Source organism: Eulemur rufifrons, chromosome 3 (assembly GCF_041146395.1).
Source record: "Eulemur rufifrons isolate Redbay chromosome 3, OSU_ERuf_1, whole genome shotgun sequence".
Taxonomy (NCBI): Eukaryota; Metazoa; Chordata; class Mammalia; order Primates; family Lemuridae; genus Eulemur; species Eulemur rufifrons.
The window spans coordinates 67,530,647-67,554,068 of record NC_090985.1 but is presented as its reverse complement, the minus strand read 5'-3'; the positions used below and the strand labels follow the sequence as shown (position 1 = coordinate 67,554,068).

The 23,422-nt window shown below is 37.8% G+C and overlaps 1 protein-coding gene across 1 annotated transcript in view; it reads left to right on the top strand.

The window, feature by feature from the left end:
* Positions 1 to 23,353, top strand: part of NECAB1 (N-terminal EF-hand calcium binding protein 1) — a 145,998-nt gene extending 122,645 nt beyond the window's left edge. The window contains exons 10-13 of the mRNA XM_069466244.1: positions 8,536 to 8,648; positions 16,872 to 16,949; positions 18,214 to 18,305; positions 23,325 to 23,353. Coding sequence (XP_069322345.1) covers positions 8,536 to 8,648; positions 16,872 to 16,949; positions 18,214 to 18,305; positions 23,325 to 23,353 — 312 coding nt within the window. The remainder of the gene's footprint in view (positions 1 to 8,535; positions 8,649 to 16,871; positions 16,950 to 18,213; positions 18,306 to 23,324) is intronic.
* The last annotated feature ends 69 nt before the right edge of the window (positions 23,354 to 23,422 follow it).

Genomic DNA, 23,422 nt, shown 5'->3' with positions numbered 1-23,422 from the left:
TCAACTAATTGAATGAATATGACTAGCAGAGAAGGGAACATTCAAACTGTATCATAAACACATTTTGTAAACCCTGCTATGTAGAGGACTGTATAGACCTGAGCTGAAACCTGGTTCTATTCATTTTGTATTTTCAGCATTAGCCTAGGGCCAGGAACATTGTGAATGCTCAGAAATAATTTTTGAAGGAATAAATTGATGTTTAGAGAAAAGGGAACATTTATATCCCTAGGGAAATGATGTCTATCCAGTGTTGTGGCAATTTACAGAGACTGAAAGAAAATGGAAAAGTGATCCTAATAGGCACATGAAGATAAAACAAAAAGAAATTAGTAAAGAAATTTACTGAAAAGCAACACATACCATGCTTTGTTATTTTGCTTTATTTTGAGGCAAATATTTATGGCACATTTTATTTTAGGAAATTGGATTTTTACATTTGCATTTAGTGGAAACTTGGCTTTTAAAATCTGGGGTCCTACAGAAAATCACTTTTTTCTTAATATCTTAAAAATGTATCATATACTTTATAGATGTTGAAGGATCAGTCACATTTACACAAAACAAAGATAGGAAATATTCCTCTCTGAATCGCGCACTAATTCCATAGGCACTGACTACATGATAGAAGGTGAGACCCACCTGTGTTCCAGGCTCCTGCCCATCTGTCCAAACTCATAACACAAAGTGAATCTTCAGAGGCAGCCTTGGGGGGATCTCAGAAAAATGAATAATGGCTACAATTATCAGAAGCCTATACTTAATGCATACTTTGCCCTGATATAAGCTATATTTTTCACTCTATGTTTAGTGCTTTTATCCCTCCAAAGACAAGATTGTTGTCTGTGTTAATTCATCAGAAACCTAGAATTTTAAAGTGGTAGATGTTGGTGGGAAGTGAGAGGAGAGGGGTGTTGAGCACACATGCTAGGGACAGCAGGTTTGTGCAGTCCCATAGGCACGGGAATGGCTAACCTTGTGATCATGTATCTGTTATTGTCTCATAGGTTTGCATGGAGGAGAAACTACACTGCAGTCAAAAAAAAAAAAAAAAAAACTGGACATAACTTTTCTAATGTTATGAGAGACATTGTTTATTCTTACATAATTTTCTAATGTAAGACTATTTTCTCTCTCTAGCTATGAGGAAGAATAAGAATAATTGTCTAAGGATTCTTTGTGAAAGCTGACAGCTATTCCATTTGCTGGTCCCTGAACAGCCAATGCCATTGCCAATTTTAAAAGATCCACATACACAACATTACTAATTCAATAGTGCATAGAAGTACTTAAAAAAATAAGATTGGGCATGGTGTTTCAGTTGTCAATCTTGTTTAAAAGCAAGAACGGATGTTCCTTAACTATTTTCAACCATATGTAGAGGGAAAATAATTATGCTCTTTGGGAACAGACATATAGTAATGATTTGAACTGGTTTGTTTTTTTTCAAAAATACCAATAAGATATTTGTCATTAAAAATTGTAGTTTTTCATTTGTGGTAGTACATGCCTTACTATAATTCCTATAAAACCTTCTATTCAGAATGGCCAAAATCATTTTTCTCTTGTTATTTCACAGCTAGTGCTCATAATTGCATCCTACTATGTGCTCAATGATTTATCCTGGTTCCCAAAACCAGTTTTAGAGTTTGTTAACTAGAGAGGTAGTTTTCCTTTTCCATAACTGAACACACAAGAACTTTGAAAAATAAATTCCACATCAGAAAGTGAAGAATAAATTTGTATTACATTTGGCTTTTTAAATACTGATTTTTACTGAGCCTTTGCTATATGCCAAGTGTTGTGCTAAACACACACATAAATAGCTCACTAAATCCTTGCTATAGCTGAATGAGGTGGTTCTGTCCTTAGTCTACAGATGAACAAACTGAGGTGTAGAGAGGTTTAACTACCATAGCTGAACCCCTGCATTCCAACCCAGACCTATGCTCATTACCATGCTCTAACATTTCCAGCCCTAGTGTTTAGTGGATACCTGCCCACTAAAGTAGAGCTACTCTTCTTTGCTAGCGAGGTTGTGTACTAACGCATGATTGTTTCTTGATATTTTCTACCATGAGAGCAGAGCAGATTATCTGGTAGGCTTGTTTAAGCACACAGCAAAAGTCCTGAACCCTACCAACTGCCATGTCTAGTTTTCTGGGAAATGAGCCATTACATAATGATGAGTCTAGGATGCAATTTCTTTTTTTAAGTCCATTTTTTTTCTCAGCCCAGAGTAGGATAAGTAACATTTAGTACCTGTCATGGATTTTATATATACTTTGTATGCATTATTTAATCCTGCCCAAAACTCTGTGGTATAAGTACCACTATTCCAATTTTATTTATCAGAAGGCTTAGATGAAAAAGATTAAGTAACTTGTTCAAGTCCACATAACTAATAAAAGTGAAGCTGATTCTTTTTAACTGATACCCCCTGCTCTTGAAGGAAAAAGAAGAAAAGAAATAGAGGACAAGATCATGGAGATAGATAAAGGAGAACCTAACACATGTGCAGTGCTCTAGAGTGTTCAGGGCTACCTCAAATCGTCAGGAATGAATAAATAAATAAAATTTATTAAAGGAATTCTAAGAATAGTCAATGGCTAAAGAGCAAGAACATCTTTAATGTGTTTGTTCCACAAATAACTTGACCACCAACTACATGCTGGGCCTGGAGAGAGGTTCTGGAAATGAAGCAGTGGATATTATAGGCTAGAAACAGATTAGAAGGAAATTAAACAGGGACTGTGATAAGGATTAATATAGGAAAGTATAGATTTACACAACAAGGGGACACAATCTAGGGGATCAAGACATGCATCCAGAATGACATAGTATTTATGATAAAACCAGAAGAACAAGTACAAGTTAAAAAAATAATATTTATGTATCTTTTACTCCATTGAATTGTTCTAATATTGGACTAAAAGCACTAAAAGGTGCTACATAGAAATATTAAAACATTTCAAATGACTTATAACAAGCATATTATTAAAGACAGCACTCCACAATTCACCATTTTATTCTTGGCATAATAAAATAGGAAATAAAGATACAACAGGGACAAATCCTGCTCTAATGTCCAAGACCATGACTTTATGACTCATTGAAAATTTTGAGATAATTTATTGTTATCTAGCTTTCAAGTACCCAGCAGTGGGTCTGAATCATAGAAAGGTCAATGTGATTTTTGAAAGGATTCACTCTAACCAGACTACCACATCCTGGGTTTGGCCAAGTGTATTGATCCACCTGCATCCTTTTTGCTGGTGCCATTGTGTGCCTTCGGCACTTCCTACTAAAAGACTATTGAAATAGGATAACTTTCTAGATATTTTCTATATTAAAAAGCAGGGTTTTTTTTTTTTTTTTATTTCAGCATATTACAGGGGTACAAATGTTTAGGTTGCATATATTGCCTTTGCCCTGCCTAATTCAGAGCTTCAAGCATGTCCATCCCCTAGACAGTGTGCATCACACCCATTAGGTGTGAATACACCCATTCTCTTCTCCACTCTCTCACCTGCCCGACACCCAGTGAATGTTACCACTATATGCGCACATAAGTGTTGATCAATTAATACCAATTTGATGGTTAGTACATGTGGTGCTTGTTTTTCCATTCTTGTGATACTTCACATAGTAAAATGGGCTCCAGCTCCATCCAAGATAATACAAAAGATGCTAGATCACCATTGATTTTTATGCCTGAGTAGTACTCCATGGTATACATATACCACATTTTATTAATACACTCATGTATTGATGGGCACTTGGGTTGTTTCCACATCTTTGCATTTGTGAATTGTGCTGCTATAAACATTCAAGTGCAGATGTCCTTTTTATAGAATGTCTTTTTTTCCTTTGGGTAGATGCCCAGTAATGGGATTGCTGGATCAAATGGTAGTTCTACTTGTATCTCTTTGAGGTATCTCTATATTGCTTTCCACAGAGGTTGCACTACTTTGCAGTCCCACCAGCAGTGTATGAGTGTTCCTACCTGTCTGCATTCACACCAACATTTATTGTTTTAAGGCTTTTTGATAAAAGCCATTCTCACTGGAGTTAAGTGATATCTCGTTGTTTTGATTTGCATTTCCCTGATGATTAGAGATGTTGAGCATTTTTTTATATGTTTGTTGGCCATTAGTCTATCTTCTTTTGAAAAGTTTCTGTTCATGTCCTTTGCCTACTTTTAGATGGGGTATTTTGATTTGTTCTTGCTGATTTTCCTGAGTTCTATGTAGATTCTCATTATCAGCCCTTTATCAGATGTGTAGCATGCAAATATTTTCTCCCATTCTGTAGGTTGTCTATTTGCTCTCATGATAGTTTCCTTGGCTGTGCAGAAGCTTTTTAATTTGATCAGGTCCCATTTATTTATTTTTGTTGTTGCTGTGATTACCTTTGGGGTCGTCTTCATAAATTCGTTACCTATGGCAATGTCTATTAGAGTTTTTCCAACATTTTCTTCTAGAATTCTTATAGTTTCATGCTTTAGGTTTAAGTCTGTTATCCATCGTGAGTTGATTTTTGTGAGGGGTAAGAAATGCGGATCCTGTTTCAGTCTTCTACATGTGGCTATCTAATTTTCTCAGCACCATTTATTGAATAAAGATTCTTTTCCCCAGTGTATGTTTTTGTCTGCTTTGTCAAAGATTAGATGGCTATATGAGGATGGTTTTATATCTGGGTTCTCAGTTCTGTTCCATTGGTCTATATCTCTGTTCTTGTGCCAGTACCATGGTGTTTTAGTTACTATAGCTTTGTAGTACAGCTTGAAGTCTGGTAAATTGATGCCTCCCAGTTTGTTCTTTTTGCTTAAGATTGCTTTTGCTGTACAGGGTCTTCTCTGGTTGCAAAAGGAGTTTTTAAAAAGTCATGATAATTTTAAAAAAGGCTTGAACACATTCTTGTGCTTTTCAAAAACTCCAATTCTTCTTCAGCACATTGTTATATATACTAAAATAGGTTAGCATACAATAGGAGTCTACAAATCTATCTTTTTCTGTCTCCCTACCCCTATATCAAACCTATGCATAATGTTTTGTGAAGTAAATTAATTCTGCCATACATTCTTAAGGGCTTGGGGACTACTGACAATTAATATGTCAAGGATTATTGAAACATAGTCTTGCTTTGCAATAGCTGAGTCAGTGAGAGCATACAAGATAGGCTATGATATCCCTCAAGACAAACTTGGAACACAATGGTAAGTGTAGTAAATAGAGACAGATAACATGAAAAAATAAGTTACATTTAAAACATGTCTCTGTTTTCTAAGATTAAAGAAGCTGACATTTCTTCAAATGTTCTAAGAAATCAAAGACAGATGCAACTATAACCTAATGTTACCAGCAAATAATGTTCTGTAAAATCAGATTGACTCTTCATACACAGCACTTTTCAGCCCAATAAATTCCAAATAGTCGACAATAGTTCCATTGTAACAAAATTCCCAGAAGGTAAATGATAAAGGCTATACTACATCTTCTACAGCAAAGAAACAAAATGTAGTATCATGAAAGAATGCTCTGTGCTAACTATTTACAACTTGGGATCTCAGATTTCAATAAGTTTTCAGGCTGCATATTTGACACAGACATATAGAAATATCAATAAGATTTTCCACCTCCTGCATGCCCTGTACCCCATAACTTGCCTTGACCTGGCCAGCATAGAAAATTTAGGTGTTTTATTTGGATTTCAGAAAGTTTAGTTTAAATTACCTATGAGTCAAAAAACTCCACTTGTCAGAATAATCATCAAATTTAGGCAGATTATCTGGGCCTCACAAATGGATTTCTTTGTGTAAATGTCTTGGGAAAGGAAGAGAAAGATATGTCTTGTTTGGGTAGCAAAGTAAAAGAATTGCCTTTAGACTAAAAGAATTATGGTGGAATAGGTGGATGTATTTATATATCTCATTAGGGAAGCCCCTGAGAATCATTTGGTCATTGTTAATCACAAATGCCTGACCAAGACGTCCCTGCAGATTCATATGAAAAGGCTATGTCCACCATTACTTTTGCAGACATTAATTTTAACTGTACTTAGTTATTACTTTTAAAACCATGTGCCAGGGAGAGTCATATCAGGATTACAAACCTTAGGGGAGAGTTATAGGCTCATATTTACTGATTCTTGATCCCTGATCCTGAGAGGAAATAAAACAGAGCTCAATTAAAATTGAACTCATTATGGTGGCTACACTGTGGAAACAAATAGATCCAAAGCATAGAATGGTCCCAATACAATAAAAGTTTGCTTCTAGCCCAGTAAAGAATCCACACAATAGTTCAGCTGTGCAAGGTCCTGTCTGTCATCTGTGATTCTGCCATCCTTTAGGGGAGATCTTCATCCCTTAGGGGAGAAAAGGGCAAGAGAACATGGAGGAGGCTTACATCTTCCTTAAAAGTCTTGGCTCAAAAGTGACACATGGTACTTCTGCTCATGCACTGTTGGTAAGAACTCATCAGTTGGTTACACCTAACTGCAAGGGAGGATGAGATACAGGGTCTAGCTGTGCACCTAGAAAGAAAAGGAATGAACAACTTGGAGTTTCTGCCACGGTCCACCTTCTGGCCATCAAATATTCATATGCATCTTTCGTTTCACATATAGAACACACACACAGACCCCTCCATAAAGGACACCCCCCCAAAGTTTCCTCCAGTTACTGCTTCTAGCTCAAAATCTAGGATCTCTGCATAATGCTCAGTCCTTTCTGTAAGGTCAGGTTGTAGGTCCCTTGAGGTCTTACAAACTTATGAAGATCAAGGTAAGTTATCTTTCCTACCCCTTCACACACATGTGCATGTGTGCAAGCACGCACACGCGCACACACACACACACACACACAGACACACACAGAGACAAAATAGACCATGATACAATAAGACTGGGCCAGGAAAAATGCCACAAAAACTGCCATTCAGGAAAGGGATAAATGGGAAACACATAAGATTCCCTGGTTGATTGCAATGATGAATTCATGCTGGAAAGGTATTTTTCAGTGAAGGAAGTTCTGTGATTAGACACTGAATCTCTATTTTGGGAGAAACCCTGCTATCTATTATTCTTTTGAAAGATTCTTCATCCATTATTCTCCATGACCACATCTGAAACAGCCACTCTTTTGGGGAATTACACAGTATTCATAGCCTGTTTCTTGCTCATATTAGTTGGTGGGCCCAAATGCTATTTTAAGACTTAAACTGTCAAAGGATTTTAAGACTGGGATCAGGATTTCTTTGGCAATACAGTTCCCTCAGAAATTTAGCAGACTTTTGATAAATTTACAGATAGTCCATTTCACGTGCCAGTAACTACACCTAATGTCCTTACCCAGGATTATGTTCAAGCCTTATTGATTTCTTTACTAGGCCCTATGAAGATGAGAATTCTATCTTGATCCATCACATTATAGCCAGAATCCAGAATCTCGTATTTACCTAGCACAAAGTAGGAACATTTGTTGAATATATTGAGTGCTTAACATAGTCCCTACAATGTAATGGTGTTCAACAAATAGTAGCTATTAACATGCGGTGAGAAACTCATTGGAATAGGAGACAGTAGACCTGGGGTTTAATTCTAGCTCCTATGCTACATAGCTGGTAATATTGTGAAAGTTATTTTTCTCATATCTTGATCATACTCACATTGTTGCATTGTGTTGTGTTTTGCACTTTTATGATTCAGACCAATCCATACTTTTATTTGCACTTTTATATTTCACTCCCAATCCTTGAAGAAGAGGAAAGGACTAATGGTGTGACCTAAAATTCCATGAGAAGCCCATAGGCAGATCTTTAGTGAAGTTTCAAACTAGAATTGCTCTAACGCTAATAGGATTTGTTACAAGAGGTAGTTGGCGTCCGCCCAGTGTGATCCATTAAACACAAGCTCCACCTAATGCCATGACAATTTGAACACAGCCTGTTGTAATTGGTTAATGTGTTTGAGAGCCCTGTGATAGTTGATGTAACTTTGGAAATTTATAGTGAACACATAGTTTTTGAAATTTAATTGTAATGATTGTTACATATGTCTAATACCACAGAATATCCAAAGAGAAGCTGGAGCTGTGCAGTTTACAATAGGACTTCTCTTTAAAATTTGGAAAATGACTCTAGGGCAGTGATCACACACCTGGCTGCACATTAGAGACAATTAGGGAGGTTTTAAAAAATACCAATGTCTACACCTCACTCCCAGAGATCCTGACATAAATGTAATTTTAAAACTTCCTCAGTGATTCTTATTGAAAAATCAGTGCTTTAAAAAAGGAAACACGTCATTGTAAGGGACACTTTGTTTAGCTCCTGTCACTAGAGGTGAGACGAATACCCTGCTTATATTGCAGTCTTGATACAATTTTGCACTTGGAATAGTCATGGCCTTTCTTGGTCACATTTTAGATGATAATCATTTGCTTTATGAGGAGAGATGGGACAGACAATAGGGGTTGGCTTAAAGGAGGCTCTGTGACAGCCAGCGCAGTAACCCTTGCCCCTTTCTTGGCAGCACATCATGCTTGTGCAGCGCCAGATGTCTGTGATAGAAGAGGATTTGGAAGAATTCCAACTTGCTCTGAAGCACTACGTGGAAAGCGCTTCCTCCCAAAGTGGATGCTTGCGGTAAGTGCTCCTACACACCACCCTTGGCCTTAGCCAGATGGGGGCTGGGGAGAAGGCATTTCCCACTGTAGATGAGGCTGGGGGTCTGGAAAACAGGCATCCGAGACTCCTTATGTGAGGTTCCAGCCCTCTGAGTGGTGTCGTTTGTGCAGCCTTTAACTAGATGTTTTCTCTTTAATCCTTGAGCCCTGTGTCAACTTGACTGTTAGAGGCACAAGCAAAATAAAATGGAGAGAACAACTTGAAGGAGAAGAGGAGGTTGAATTCCAAATAGATTGAAACTCCTTTTTCTGCATCCAGGCAGCCTGCACTCTGATTTAAAACCAGCTCTGGTAGATGAGGCCCCAACTCTAGGGCATCTAGCTTTGATTGCTCCCTTGGCAGCATGCCTGATGTCCTAATGACCATTTCAGCCATTATGAAATCGCAAGGACCTCTGAAGTCATGATTTCAGGCTTTGGTCATTCAAAAAAAAAAAAAAAAAAAAGCAGCAGCAGCTCTTATCTCATTCTATTAAAATATATTAATTATACCTCATTTCTAGTTTTTGCACACCAACCAGTCCAATAAACAGCTACTATAGTAGAATAATTTTCCAGAAAAAAGTATCATAGAATTTCCTTAATCAGGAACCTGCAGCAGCTCTCCAACGAATATTCTATCAAATGCTAAATGTTTGTCCTGACTCTATGTCTATCCTACCAACAGACCCAGGAATCCATATCACTGCTATCATTTGTTCTCCCACACCTGAGCACTCTGCCTCAGCTCTGCACAGCTAAACTTTCCAGCATAACTTGTTCATTCTTTCCCTTGTGCCTTAGACATGGTTATTTTCCCTCCCAGATATGTGCACCCAGTTGCAGGTCTCTGCCAGCCCATGCTCTGCCCCAGGTCCGGAGCTCAGCCCCAAACTCACCTGCTTTTAGAAAACTTCCAAGACCAAATCTAACCCTACCTTGGCAGCATGTTTAAAGTGCATTTCATAATACTTTTCAAATACTGCTTTGGGAAAGCTTTCTAGCGGGTAGCGGGGGGTGTGTGTATGTGTATGTGAACACATACTTCGTGTTCCTAGGTGCTTTGCTTTTCCTCCCAGTGATTAATTGTATTTTAGTCATACCCCAGCAGAATACTTCTCCAGCTAAGAAGTCTGGCTCTGGAATTAAACGTGGGAATTTACTAGCTTTGTGATTTGGGGAAAGACTTTTACTAGCTCTAAGCCTTGGCTTCCTCATCAAGAACTTCGTAAGAGGGTTGTGAGGATTAATTGAGAGAGGCCACGTGAAGTGCTCAGCACAATGTGTCCTATCCACGGAAGTTCCTGCAATGTGAGCTGGGTCACCATTGCGTTTACTATTGCTTCCTCATTGCGGGACTGGCTGGCTGCCTCTCTAGACTATGAGTGCTGCACTGGCTCAGTGCCCTTAAAGGCGCTTGATTCCAGTAGTGCCTCTGTAACAGGAACACAGGAAGTGCTGTGCTTCCATTATTATTTTTGTTATTCTACTTCACACCAGGCCCAGAAGGGCACAAACCCAAACTCCATTTTAGTCCTTTTAGTTCAGTGACTGTAGAGAGATTTGCAAAGGTGGGAATATATGTAGTTTTAAAAAGCCCACTCATTTAAAAATAAAATTGAATATTTAGAAAATGCAAAAAGAACCTATATATACCTTCCGCAATGTAAACTGCAGAAAGTAGAGCTCAGTAAACTCTTTTTTAGAGAGTGAGGATATAAAGAAGATAAAGTCTGTTTCAGTGTGTCATAATCTCCAGGGGTTGATTGGATGTTTTACATTTATAAAAAGGGCACAAAGGTTTATTTTTTAAGGTTCAGAAACACTGCTTTAATGTGTGTTGGGGAAATGACCTCAAGCGACTAGAACAGCCCCAGGGAGCGGGGAAACAGGCTGCAGAACAGTGAGAGAGCAGATAGATTTGTGCTGCCTGCTGCAAACTCTCTTCTCTCTGTAAGGAGGATAAATTGCTCCATCAGCTCCCGCTGTGAAGTAGAGGGAAAAAAGTGTCCTTTTCCTGTAAGATAGAGACTCTCAGCCTCGCCTTTTCCTTTGCAAGACTGGTTTGTTTCTTAATGGTCCTTCATTCACTTCTTATTGCTGATTTTTCAGCTAATTTCTTTCTTTTACTGGAATTATCAAAACGCACACTGTGTCAGATAGAATGAGCATCAGAGAAGCACCACACACAGATGGAATACATGTGGAATAGACGTTATGCCAGTTTGCCTGTCTAAATTCAATTTTTCAGTTGTACCAGTTAATCAAATTCAGTTTTCTACCTGTATCAACTGATAAATAATCAAATGCCACTGAGACCATCCATCATGCTCCAATGCTCCCAGCATGATTGCTTGGTGCATGGCTGAGAAAGTAAAGCTCTATGAATATCAGAGTTTTGCAGTTTCTTCCTTGCCCATAATGTTTAGCTTAGCCTCATTTCACAGTTAGACTTGAAAGGCCACCATTAAATAAAATAGACATTATTGAGAACTGACAAGATTAGCCATTTTGCACCCATTTTCTGATGTAATCTTAACAGCAATCGTCAGAGGCACATATTACATCCAGCTTAGGCACAAACAGGCTTGGAGGGGTTAAAAGACTTGCTCAAGTTTATCTGACTCCAAAACCTATGTTCAATCTGTCTTGCCAATATTTGATCATCCTTGAATTAGAGTTTCCTGGACTTTCTGTGGTTAACCAGAGGTAGAATAGGCAAGATCCCTCCTGCTGCAACTACAACACGGTCTTACTTTCTTAAATTCAGGCCACTGAATTAGAGAAGTTTTTGCTCTCTAAGTATTTGACTAGGAGCCTCAGAAGTTTGGGGGCTGACAAAAGCTTTGTCTTAGTAGTCAATGAGTTTTTAAAAAGAGTAGGTGAAAAACTCAAGCAGATCAATTGTGTGGACCCATGTATATAACAAATCACACATTGTTTGATACTGTTCTTGTTTTTTATTTTTAAGAGATGGGGTCTCTCTCTGTCACCCAGGCTGGAGTGCAGTGGCAAGATCTTAGTTTACTACAGCCTCAAATTCCTGGGCTCAAGCAATCCTCCCCAAGGCTGGGAATACAGGCCCATGCCACCATGCCAGGCTAATACTATTATTCGTTTATTTTGTAATCATGAAGGCTCATTAATCTCTGTGTTTGGCATGGGGAGGGACCAACTGAATATATGTCGTGTACCCAGTGTTTTCTCAGAAACATGCTTGACACCATGAAGTAAAGAATAGTTTCTGCTTTCAAAGATCTTAGAATCTCCATAGGTGAAATCATACTCTAACGAGTACAGTGTACACTATCTGGGTGATGGGCACATTATAACTTTGACTCAAGTAATACAAAAGCAATTCATGTAACCAAAACATTTGTACTCCCTTAATATTCTGAAATTTAAAAAAAAAATAAGATCTTAAGAATCTAGTTGGGAAAACAGGATACTCATTCATGAAAATAGAGAACAATTAAAACCATGTTCTTAGCCTAAAATTTCAAAGCTATTAAATAGAATAAAATGATTTCTGAAGTCACAGCTATAAAATTCTAGAACTTGAATGTGTTCGAAACTTCATGGGAGGGGAATAGGGAACGTGAAAGTGGGATATAAGAATTATAGAAGAATCAACCCTGAGACATGGTAGCACATTGAACCATTAATCATTTATCAGTATTTATTTAGATGAAATAAATTGGTGGCCAGAGCTCAGTAGGGAGCAACGTGGGACAGTGTTCCTCTTGTGTCTTTTCTTCATTGGTTAGGCCTTGTGCGGTAAGGTAGGGCACACACATGGGGGAGGGAGGAAGCCAAGCCGGAGAGTTCTGTCCACTATGAGCAGTTGCCTCAGGTAAAAGCTTTAACCCCAGTTGTTCCCGAGCCACATCCTTTTCCCCTAGAAGCCATTTCACTGACACATTTTTCAGCTGCCAGGAATATTCAAGGTCTCCTAAAGCTCAGGGCTGAAGCTTTTAAGGACTGCACCCAGAGACCGCTTAGCCAAAGAATTGTTGCTTCAGCCAATGAGTGTTAAGTGTCACAGGAAATATGAAGATGTCAAGGAGAAAGACAGAGGGTGCTCTGGGTTAGCAGAGTCATAGAAGCAACAGATCAGAGGTGTGTCATGTAATTTGAAGTTTACAAAGAATTGAAAGCTAATCATTCAAGACTGAAGCCTTTTAATAGTTGCTGACATAAATATTTCTAAAAATTATTTCATAACTGACCTTTTCTTGCTATCTCGGTGTTATCATTGTGTAAGTGTCATTATCTGTATTGTATAATCTAAAATGTCAATGTCCTTAAATGTCATTGTTCCATATTGGTCTGTTTGGCCCTTAACTGAAAGTACTCAGTCTGTAAAGCAATTCCAGTTAGCGTTTACACCCGTGTCCCTTTGAGACAAAAATCTGTACTCGGTCATCACTGCATCTGCTTCTTGTTATCCTTTTTAGGTTGCCTACTCTTTGTCAGAGTATAGCTTTTGGAGCCAAAATGCCTAAATTCAAAATCTGGTTGACTCATTACTAGGTGTGTGATCTTGGACAGTTATTTAGTCTCTCCATTCCTCTGTTTTCTTATCCATACACAATGGAGAAAAAAAATAATGGAGAAAACAATAGTGCCTACCTGTATCACATAGGAGTACTTTGAACTGCAGTTAGAGAAAGCACAGTAACAGTTGCTTATATCATAAGTATGTTTATTATTGTTCTCAACAAGAAGTCTGGAGGAAGCAATCTCAAGGTTACTTCTACAGTTTAATGTCATCACAGATCCCAGGTCTGTCTTTCAGCTCTGTGACCTAGCTCTTCACCAGATGGCCTACAGTCAGGAAGAAAGAAAGGGAGCAATTCCAACAAGCTCTCCACTCATGCCTGATCCTAAGGGTGCAAATGTTTTCCCAGAGCCCCTGCTTCCCAGCATACTGGCCTTTGCATCTCATTGGCCAGAACTCAAGTCACATAGCCATTTCTGGCCACACAGGAGGCTAGGAAACAAGTGTCCAGCAGAAATAATTAAGATTGTCATAACCAGCAGTGATTGGTACATTGGGTACACTGCAAAATGAACAATGGCAGGGTCCTGTTAGCAAGAGGAGAGTAATAATTGGGAAGGCGATGGACAGTGTCAGCCACACCACGAAGGTAAAAGGACTTAATCCATGTAAAATGCTTAAACCAGAACCTGGAACAGAGCAATACATGTCAGAAATCATCATCACCACCACTATTATTAGGACTTAGTATTATTAGATTCCTACTTCTCATTGTTTTCACAGATATGTCTATTTTTCCCTCAGGTTTGTTTATTTTTCCTGATCTGCTCCCCCTGCCCCCATTCCTTTTACTTCTATCATGCTTTCACAACATTAAGGCTTAGCTTTCGTAGCTACTCACCCAATGAAAGTGAGACTGTTTAGCTATTGGGTTAACAGCTAATTAAACACACACACATACAATATTCCAAGTACTAGTTTAAGTGTTCTACATGCAACACCTTATTTAAAACTCATAGTACTATTGTCATCATTTTATAGATGAGGAAACTGAGGTTGAATAATGGGCCCAAGGTGACACAGATGATAAATGGATGGTAGTAGTTCTGTTGGACCATACTTTAAACCACTCCCATATCACACTGTGATATCCTCTTTAATCCTTCAAAAGCTTGAGAATTACGCTAAAATTTTATGAATTTTTTATGGTGTTATGGCTAGTCTGGAAAATAGTGTTCAGATAGCAGGATAAGTTGGGCTTTTTTATGTAATAAGTAGTACAAATGAAGTAGTTTGCAGTAAGAAATTGATGAAGATCCTGTAATACTGAGTATTTTAAACTTTGTCCTAAAGAACATAGACATGAGGCTGAGCACGGTGGCTCACTCCTGTAGTCCTAGCACTCTGGGAGGCCGAGGCGGGTGGATCGTTTGAGCTCAGGAGTTCGAGACCAGACTGATCAAAAGTGAGACCCCGTCTCTACTAAAAATAGAAAGAAATTAGCTGGACAACTAAAAAAATATATAGAAAAAATTAGCCAGGCGTGGTGGCGCATGCCTGTGGTCCCAGCTACTCGAGAGGCTGAGGCAGTGTAGGATTGCTTGAGCCCAGGAATTTGAGTTGAGGTTGCTGTGAGCTAGGCTGATGCCACGGCACTCACTCTAGCCCGGGCAACAGAGCAAGACTCTGTCTCAAAAAAAAAGAAAAGAAAAGAAAATAGACATGGATTGTAATTTTGTAATTTGTACATTACACTGTTAGGTTACATTTGGGGACTACAGACCCCTTTGAGATTGTGATGGAATCTAAGGATTCTATGCCTAGGAAAGTGTACACATGCACGTTTTTTTTTGTTTTTTTTTTTTTTTTTTTTGGTTTGAGACAGAGTCTCACTCTGTTGCCCGGACTAGAGTGCTATGGTGTCAAGCTCACAGCAATCTCAAACTCCTGGGCTCAAGCAATCCTTCGCCTCAGCCTTCCGAGTAGCTGGGACTACAGGCATGTACCACCATGCCCGGCTAGTATTTCCTATATATATTTTTTAGTTGTCCAGCTAATTTCTATTTTTAGTAGAGACGGGGTCTCGCTTTTGCTCAGGCTGGTCTCTAACTCCTGAGCTCAAATGATACACCCACCTCAGCCTCCCAGAGTGCTAGGATTACAGGTGTGAGCCACCGTGCCCGGCCCATGCACGCTAATTTGCAGACTATTTCTGGGATTTCAAGGAACCACCCTCCTCCCCCTCTAAAAAAAAAAGGCCATTTATGAACTCCTAGGATTAGAAAATCACAAATTCTACTTTCCATTTAAATTCTATTCAATTCAATCCTATAGTAAACCTTTCCCTTTTCCTATAGTTGAGCTAAGAACATCGTAACATTTTTGTATCATACCTTAATTAACCAAACTAGATAAACAACTCTGAAAAACACTATTTACACGCAGAGCTAGAGAAAAAAAATTCAAATTTCTGTGTGTAGTTACTGCCACCTGCTGGTCACACTTAGGTAAATCCTAAATCTACATTAATCATCTATTTTACTGGTAAATTCTTTTTTTTCTATAATATTAACTCACAATCTTTGTTGTTTTTCTAGTCCCTCATCTTGCTTTCTAATATGAATATATCGTGAAACATTAGGCTGAACAAGTTATAACTGTGTAGTCAAGTTTTTAAAGTAGTATTTATTTTGTCTCCCACTCTTTCTTAAACTTATGGATCTGTCCCCTCTTCTTTATTCCTTTGTTTCAACATTAATCTGGACCTTCATAATTTCTCACCTAGGCTATTTCACTGTCTTTTCCAGCTTTTCTTTCTGGTTTGTGTGGCTGTCCTCCATACCATACCTTGCACTGCCATCAGAAGGATGTTTTAAAATATAGTTCTAGCATGTCACTCTCCCTGCTTTAAGTCCTTCAGTGGCTCCTCGTTGCTACAGGATTAAATCCACAGTCTTCATCTCAACCTGTCTTTTCAGCCAGCTTCCTCTTTTCACTTCTGCAAAACATATTATATAGGCTTTTTAGCCACCCTCAGGCTAAGGTCCTTTAGCTAAGGGCTGGAAGGAACAAATGTATCTTCTCCAAACTGGAAAAGCAATTTTTTCAAAAATCTGCAATTATGGACAGAATGTGAATTCTCAAACTTTGATGCAGACACAAAGTTGAAGGGCATGTGTGTGTGTAAAAAAGAGAAAAGAGATAGAGAACCATTAGGCACTGGCGAACTAGAAGTCAGCAGTGTGGCCTTAGTGACTCAAATGACATAGCACAAACAAAAGCTGTCAATACAGGGATGGGGTGAGGCTAAGAAATTTGACAGAGTGATGGAGGTTGGCAGGGCCAATCCAAAGAGCCACATTTGAGGGCAAGGGCAGATAGCATGCACTCATATTTTTCTGAACTCTGGCACAATAGATGCTCAATAAATCTTTTTGAATGAATGAATGAAAATTTGCAAAACTTATATTTGTGATGTCTCTAATACATTCCGACTGTTTTCATGATACCAAACCAGAAAACTAAAAAAGTTTTATACCAGACATATCGAACATATCAGTTCTGGACAAACCTGCCTGACTTTCATGTAGGCATCTTAGATTGTTTCCTATATGAATGGATATGATTGTTTCCTACCACAGATAGATGATTATAAAAGTTATTGTTTTTTAATTTCCAATGGCCTTTTCTTTTCTATTTCAGTATTTCTATACAGAAGCTTTCAAATGAATCTCGCTACATGATTTATGAGTTCTGGGAGAATAGTAGTGTGTGGAATAGGTAAGTTGTGAGCAAGTCTGATTTTCTGTGAAGCTTAGGGAGGTGGCAATATACATGGTATAACTTTAGTATTTGTAGGGAAGCTCCAGTCCATTTACCTCACCCTAAGACCTGTCCCATTTTCCCATTATTCTGAATCCTACACTTTAAAAAATTTATTTTATGGATTCAAAACCATTTCCTCTTGAAACACAAATACTTTTGGTAATGGTCCCACTTTGAGTCTTAGTATCTTACTGATGCTTTCAAGATAAGACGATTTAAACAGGGGTAATGGGTATCTAAGGCAGGTGAGGGTAGTGGTGGGGGTGGAGACAAAGCATGCAGAAAGGGGAAGAGAATAAAAATCCTTACCTCCTTTTCATAAGATAAGCTCTGTGATTATTTTATTTTACAATAAAATTACTTTTATTGGTTAAGATCATCATAGCCTGACACCTTCTAAATGTCTTCAAATACTACAAATAAAGGGGAAATTCAAGTTATTGTTTGGCAAAGATTAAAAAAAAATCAACTTCTTTGAAATTCAAATGATTACTAATAACAAATGTATAATTTTTAAATGATATGAAGGAAATTTTGCAATCTTGAGATTATATAAACAATTCCAGGTGGTTTTAAAAAATACAGAGACTATAGCTCTCTAATAATTCCATGTGTAGGGTGTTAAATATGATAATGGAAGTAACTGAATACCTAGAAATTCAGTTGATACATATTTCACCTGAAAGTTTTATTTTTGTGGCTATGTTGAAGGCACTTTGTGATATAAAGGCAGCAAAATGAAACCAGCAGTATTTCAGGCATAGAAGAGAGCCTCAAAGGCGACTTATTCAACTCCACGCTTCAAGGCCTATACTTGAAGATAGTTGATTTTTTTATTTCTTTTCATTCTCTAGGAGTGGAAAATTTACAGTTCCTCTTCTTAGCTATCCTGTTTTTTAAACATCCTGACAGCCAAAATATTCTCTCTTCTGTTTAAACTTCTTACTGCAATTAAAGTCTACCTCCTAGTGTTTTATCTTCTATAGAGAATTACTGTTCTCCTATTTTAAAAACCATTTTTTAAGTTTCTGGTGACAATTATTAAATTACTCCCGAGTCTTTTTTTAAGGCTAAAAAACCATTAAAAGAAGTCTGTATCTAGGCATTTACTTAATCCAAATCATCCAAAACCTTTCCATCCTGATTGAACTCTGCTGCACTCTATTTAGAAATATTGTAAATAAAAATGCACAGTCTTAACCTATAATTATTTATACAGCCACCTTCAGACAAATTATAGCAAGACATTCCAAAGAAGTAACGTGGATTTCTTGGAAACTCCAGAACTCACATCTACCATGCTAGTTCCTGGTAATTATCCTGGGTTCACAGTGCTTCTGTGTGCTTTTGTATTGTCTTTTGCTTCTTAAAACATAGCATATTCTTTCCCCCCACACTTTATCAGTGGTGCTGTCTTTATCTTTATATATCTTACAATTTGGGGGGCGGGGGACAAGAAATAAGAGATCCATATATTTGTTCCATTGTCTTTAGCTCTTGGTTGAACCTATTTGTATTCCTTACTATATTGAACCTACTATTAATCATTTGTTGATCATCATTGTAACAAACTTGAAGTACAAGTCAAATCATAATATATCAAAATATTATTCAAATACATTAACATATTATAATTTAGTGTATTAAATACAATTTCAAATAAGTGATCCACAGACTGGAGATTAGAATTCTAGTAGAAATATTTTTCTTGCAACAGCTGTTACAATGATGCAGGGGTGGGGAACCTGCGGCCTCAAGACCACATGTGGGCCGGGCGCGGTGGCTCACGCCTGTAATCCTAGCACTCTGGGAGGCCGAGGTGGGCGGATCGTTTGGGCTCAGAAGTTCGAGACCAGCCTGAGCAAGAGCGAGACCCCATCTCTACTAAAGATAGAAAGAAATTATATGGACAGCTAAAAATATATATAGAAAAAAAAAAAAATTAGCCGGGCATGGTGGTGCATGCCTGTAGTCCCAGCTACTCGGGAGGCTGAGACAGGAGGATCGCTTGAGCTCAGGAGTTTGAGGTTGCTGTGAGCTAGGCTAACGCCACGGCACTCACTCTAGCCTGGGCAACAGAGTGAGACTCTGTCTCAAAAAAAAAAAAAAAAAAAAAAAAAAAAAAGACCACATGTGGCCCTCCAGATCCCCGAGTGCAGCCCCTCTACCAAATCCAAACTTCACAGAACAAATCACTTTATTAAAAGGATTCATTCTGTAAAATTTGGATTCAGTCAAAAGGCCGCACTCAAGGATCCAGAAGGGCACATGTGGCCCCAAGGCAGCAGGTTCCTGGCCTAGCTAAAGCTTATTTGAGATAACTGAGAATCAGAATTCATTTGTTCATCTACCCATTCATTCAAGTACTGATTAAACATATATTTACTGAGTATGAATATGTTCTAGGCACTGGGATTGGTGGGGTGCTTAGTCTATTTACTGGCACTGACTGAGCTCCAATTCTAAACAAGCATTGTGCTGGGGGTAAAGAGGGTACAAAGTAAAAAAACATCCTACCCATAAAGTGCTTTCTGTCCAGTTTGACAGAAATTTTGCAAAGACAAATGTTTGCAGAAAACAAAACAGGTCAGGGCATAAAATAGTAGTTACCATTACAGGTATGTGCTTTGTGGACTTGGAGTTGATTACTTCTTTAACTTAAATAGTTTTTAGAAAATGACTCGAGCTAGATCTTAAAAGATGAGATTTGGACAAGTAAAGGTGGAGAGGAAGGGTACTTTGGTAAATTCTAGACATGAAGAAATGCAAGAAGTGTGAATGTGCTTGGCTTATTGGTGCAAAAGTATGACTAAGGCATAAGGTTTATATATGGCACATGTGGGGAGAGGGGAGAGAGTGAGAAATGAGATTGACAATGTCACAATGAGGAGTCTGAAAAGTAATCTAGAGTCATTTAAGGTTTCTGAGAGGGATGGTTACATACTGTAATCAGTAATAAGTGACAGGAGAGAAAGATGTGGATGTCAGGGAGAAGACAGATTAACCAGGCAGGGCAATAATCTCTAGGCCAGGGAAGAAAAGCACCCAAACCAGGAGCTAGCCAGAGAGTTTGGGACTCCATTTGCAGATGCAGTTTTCAGGAGTTAACTACAACAAGATGATGGCTGAAGCCTGAGATTGGTGAGAAACTGTGTAGATAAGAACAAAATATGTAGAAGCCTGGGGAGATGCCTTTCTTTAAAAGGTTGGTAGAGGGAGAAAAGCCTCCTTTATTAAGGAGACTGAGGGGAACCAATCAGAGGTAGGAGAATCAAGAGTACTGGAGTATCAAGGAAACCAAAGGAAGAGTAAATAGCAAGGATACGGTGCTCCGGGGGATGGGAAGGAAGGATGTATAGTGGAGTGTGACTCAAGAGAATGGGGCTGGAAATTGGATTTGACAAGGTCACTATTCAAGAGAACAGTTTTAATAGAGTGGTAGGAATTTAAAATTAGGATAGATTTTGATGGATTAGGGGACAAATGGAAGGTGAAAAAGTAAATTCTAGAATTAAAGGTAGATGAGGAGATGAGGGAAATCAGGGAAATCAATGCTTTCGTGTTGGCTCACAATCTCAGCCTGAACTCTATAGTTATGTATTTACTCTAGATCTTAAGGAAAGCTTTGTCTAGCCTAGAGAATGGTAGACTTGTAGAATTTGTCTTGCTGTACAGCTCAAATTTAATCCTCAATTAGGAAAGCCATGAATATGGTTGAAATTTCTGATGATTCACAATTTGACTCAGGCAGTTTAATTAGGATGTACCACAGCTTGAGGAAAGGTACAGCACGGGTGCAGAGAGCATGGTACTACGGGTAATTAAGGAACAGACTTCAGTGATTGTCTTAAAATTATCCAAGAAAGTTTTAAGTACTTACCAGGCTTGAACAATATGTTATAAATGGGGATAAAAGTCCTAGAACTCAATTTCTGTAAATATGACTGCTGTAGCCTTTGTACATTGAATGCAGAAAGGTAAGATCCACATCTTATTTACCTTAATATTCCCTACCCTAATGCAATATAGGTACAGTGTATGGCTGCAGTCCCTAACCCTCGGGCTACAGACTGGTACTGGTCTGTGGCCTGTTAGGAACCAGGCCACAAAGCAGGAGGTGAGTGGCAGGCAAGCCAGTAAGAGTTTCATCTGTATTCATAGCCACTCCCCATCCATTACATGACCGCCTGAGCCCCACCTCCTGTCAGATCAGCGGTGGCATTAGATTCTCATAGGAGCACGAACCCTACTGTAAACTGCGCATGCGAGGGATCTAGGTTGCATGCTCCTTATGAGAATCTAATGGCTGATGATCTGAGGTGGTGATGCTAGTGCTGGGGACCAGCTGCAAATACAGATTATCATTAGAGAGGTTTGACTGCACAATAATTGTAATGCACTTGAATCATCCCAAAACCATCCCTTGCTTATCCGGTCTATGGAAAAATTGTCTTCCATGACATGTCCACCGGTCCCTGGTGCTAAAAAGGTTGGGGACTGCTGGTGTATATTTCTTAAGGAATGAATAAGGATTTTGACATCATCATAAATACATTGGTCCTTGGTCATGAACATTTCCAAGAAGTCCTGACACTTGTAATTTTTGTGTTTGCTAACATACCTATTTTCAATTCTCCCAATCCTGAAACCACTGGTTCAACAATGTAGAAAGAAAGGAACAAAGCTTGCTTTTAATGGTGTCTTGAGTCCTTTCAGGACAGACAACCCCTGAATAAAATTAGAGTAGAAAGAGAGTATAGAAAGAGAGGCTAATGACTTATCAGTGGGGGAAAAATGCTATAGTAAGAATGGAAAATGTAAAGTAACTTGATAGAGTTACTTGTCAAACTTCATCATTATCTTGGACTAACTTTCTATGCACTGTTAGTGTCATTGGTATATGTATTATATTATTCATTTTCCAATTTAGAGAGAAAAGATGAGCACAAATAAAACTGGAGAAATTCTTGTTTTCTTAGCCCAGATTTAATACAATTTAATGCCTTTTCATTGCTGCCCTATTTTGCATTAATTTTCATATCACATTTAATTTTAGCAGTGATCACTGGAATTTGGTAAAACAAAAAGAAAAGTTAGGCTTGATTTCTAACACAATTTTTAAACCTACTTCAAACAAAATTTTAACATTTATTTGTGCATCTCATCCTATTTTAAAGTCAAAGTTTTACAGTTGCAACAGCAGGCACATTCCAGCAAGCTGAAATTAGTATATAAATATTATTTATGGGTTTTAATGGCCATATGGACTTCTAATACTATTTTTAATAACTAGTTTTGTGCATTTTGTGTATTATGACTGTGAAGATTAGAAATAAAAACAATTAAAAATGTATTAGAGCTGCACATATTTAGACCCAAAATTAAAATCTGAAAGAAAAAAACAGCTATTACATTTAGAAACACAGGATGAGAAGGTTTGTTTTCCTAATTTAACTGATAAATTATGATTGTTAGTAAGACTGCTTTTTTGTTAAGATTACTAGGTGGTTTATCTAAGATGCATTTCAAGAAATAAAGTAACTAAACCAGACTGCATCCAGATATGAAAATACAAACTAAAATATATTCTTATGAACTCTCAAATACAAACAGCATTCAAATGAGGTAAACTATAATATGGAAGCCCAGGTCCATTACCCATCATAACCATGCAGACAAAATAAGTATAGGAAATTGGTTTGTGGGGCAGAACATCCCTTAGCATAAGAGAAAGGCCTGTGGTTATGAGAAAAGAGGATACACAGAAATTAAGATACTATTGCCAGCAAATTACTTAAACATCTTTGAAAGCAAATTTTAATACTTTCCATTTATCTGTTTCTCACAGCATTCCACCAATCATACTTGTTTGTCTTTGGGATATTTGTATTCCTTGGGGTAAAAATTTCCAATTTTAAAATATAGATATACTGAAAATATTATTTATAACACAAACACTTGCTTACACCCAATCTTTCTGAAATCTATATGTAGAAGTATCTTATATATTTCCAAACTACTACCAGTGTTGAGTACATTAAAACCACCACCACCACAACAACATGATTTTACCTTCAGGGTATTTATAATCTTGTTAACAAATAAAGCTCTATTCATAAATAACAAAAAACTTTAGACTATGAAAAAGTGCCAAAAAATATGGTATAAATAACAATTGTATAGTTCTCCTATTCAACGTGACTAGAAAGATAAGGAATTACGCAAACTAAAGGTGAGGGGAATGATCTCTTTAAGAATGATTTGCACCTTGAAATTTCTTTGCCCTAAAAGTTATTTTCATTATTTTAAAAAATGTTTTTCTCTTTTCAGCTTCATGGTGGATCCTGAACAACAATTAGATGTTACTAGACACTTTCTTTATGGTTACAAGTGTAAAACAAGTGTTCTTACCTAAAATGTCAATTAGA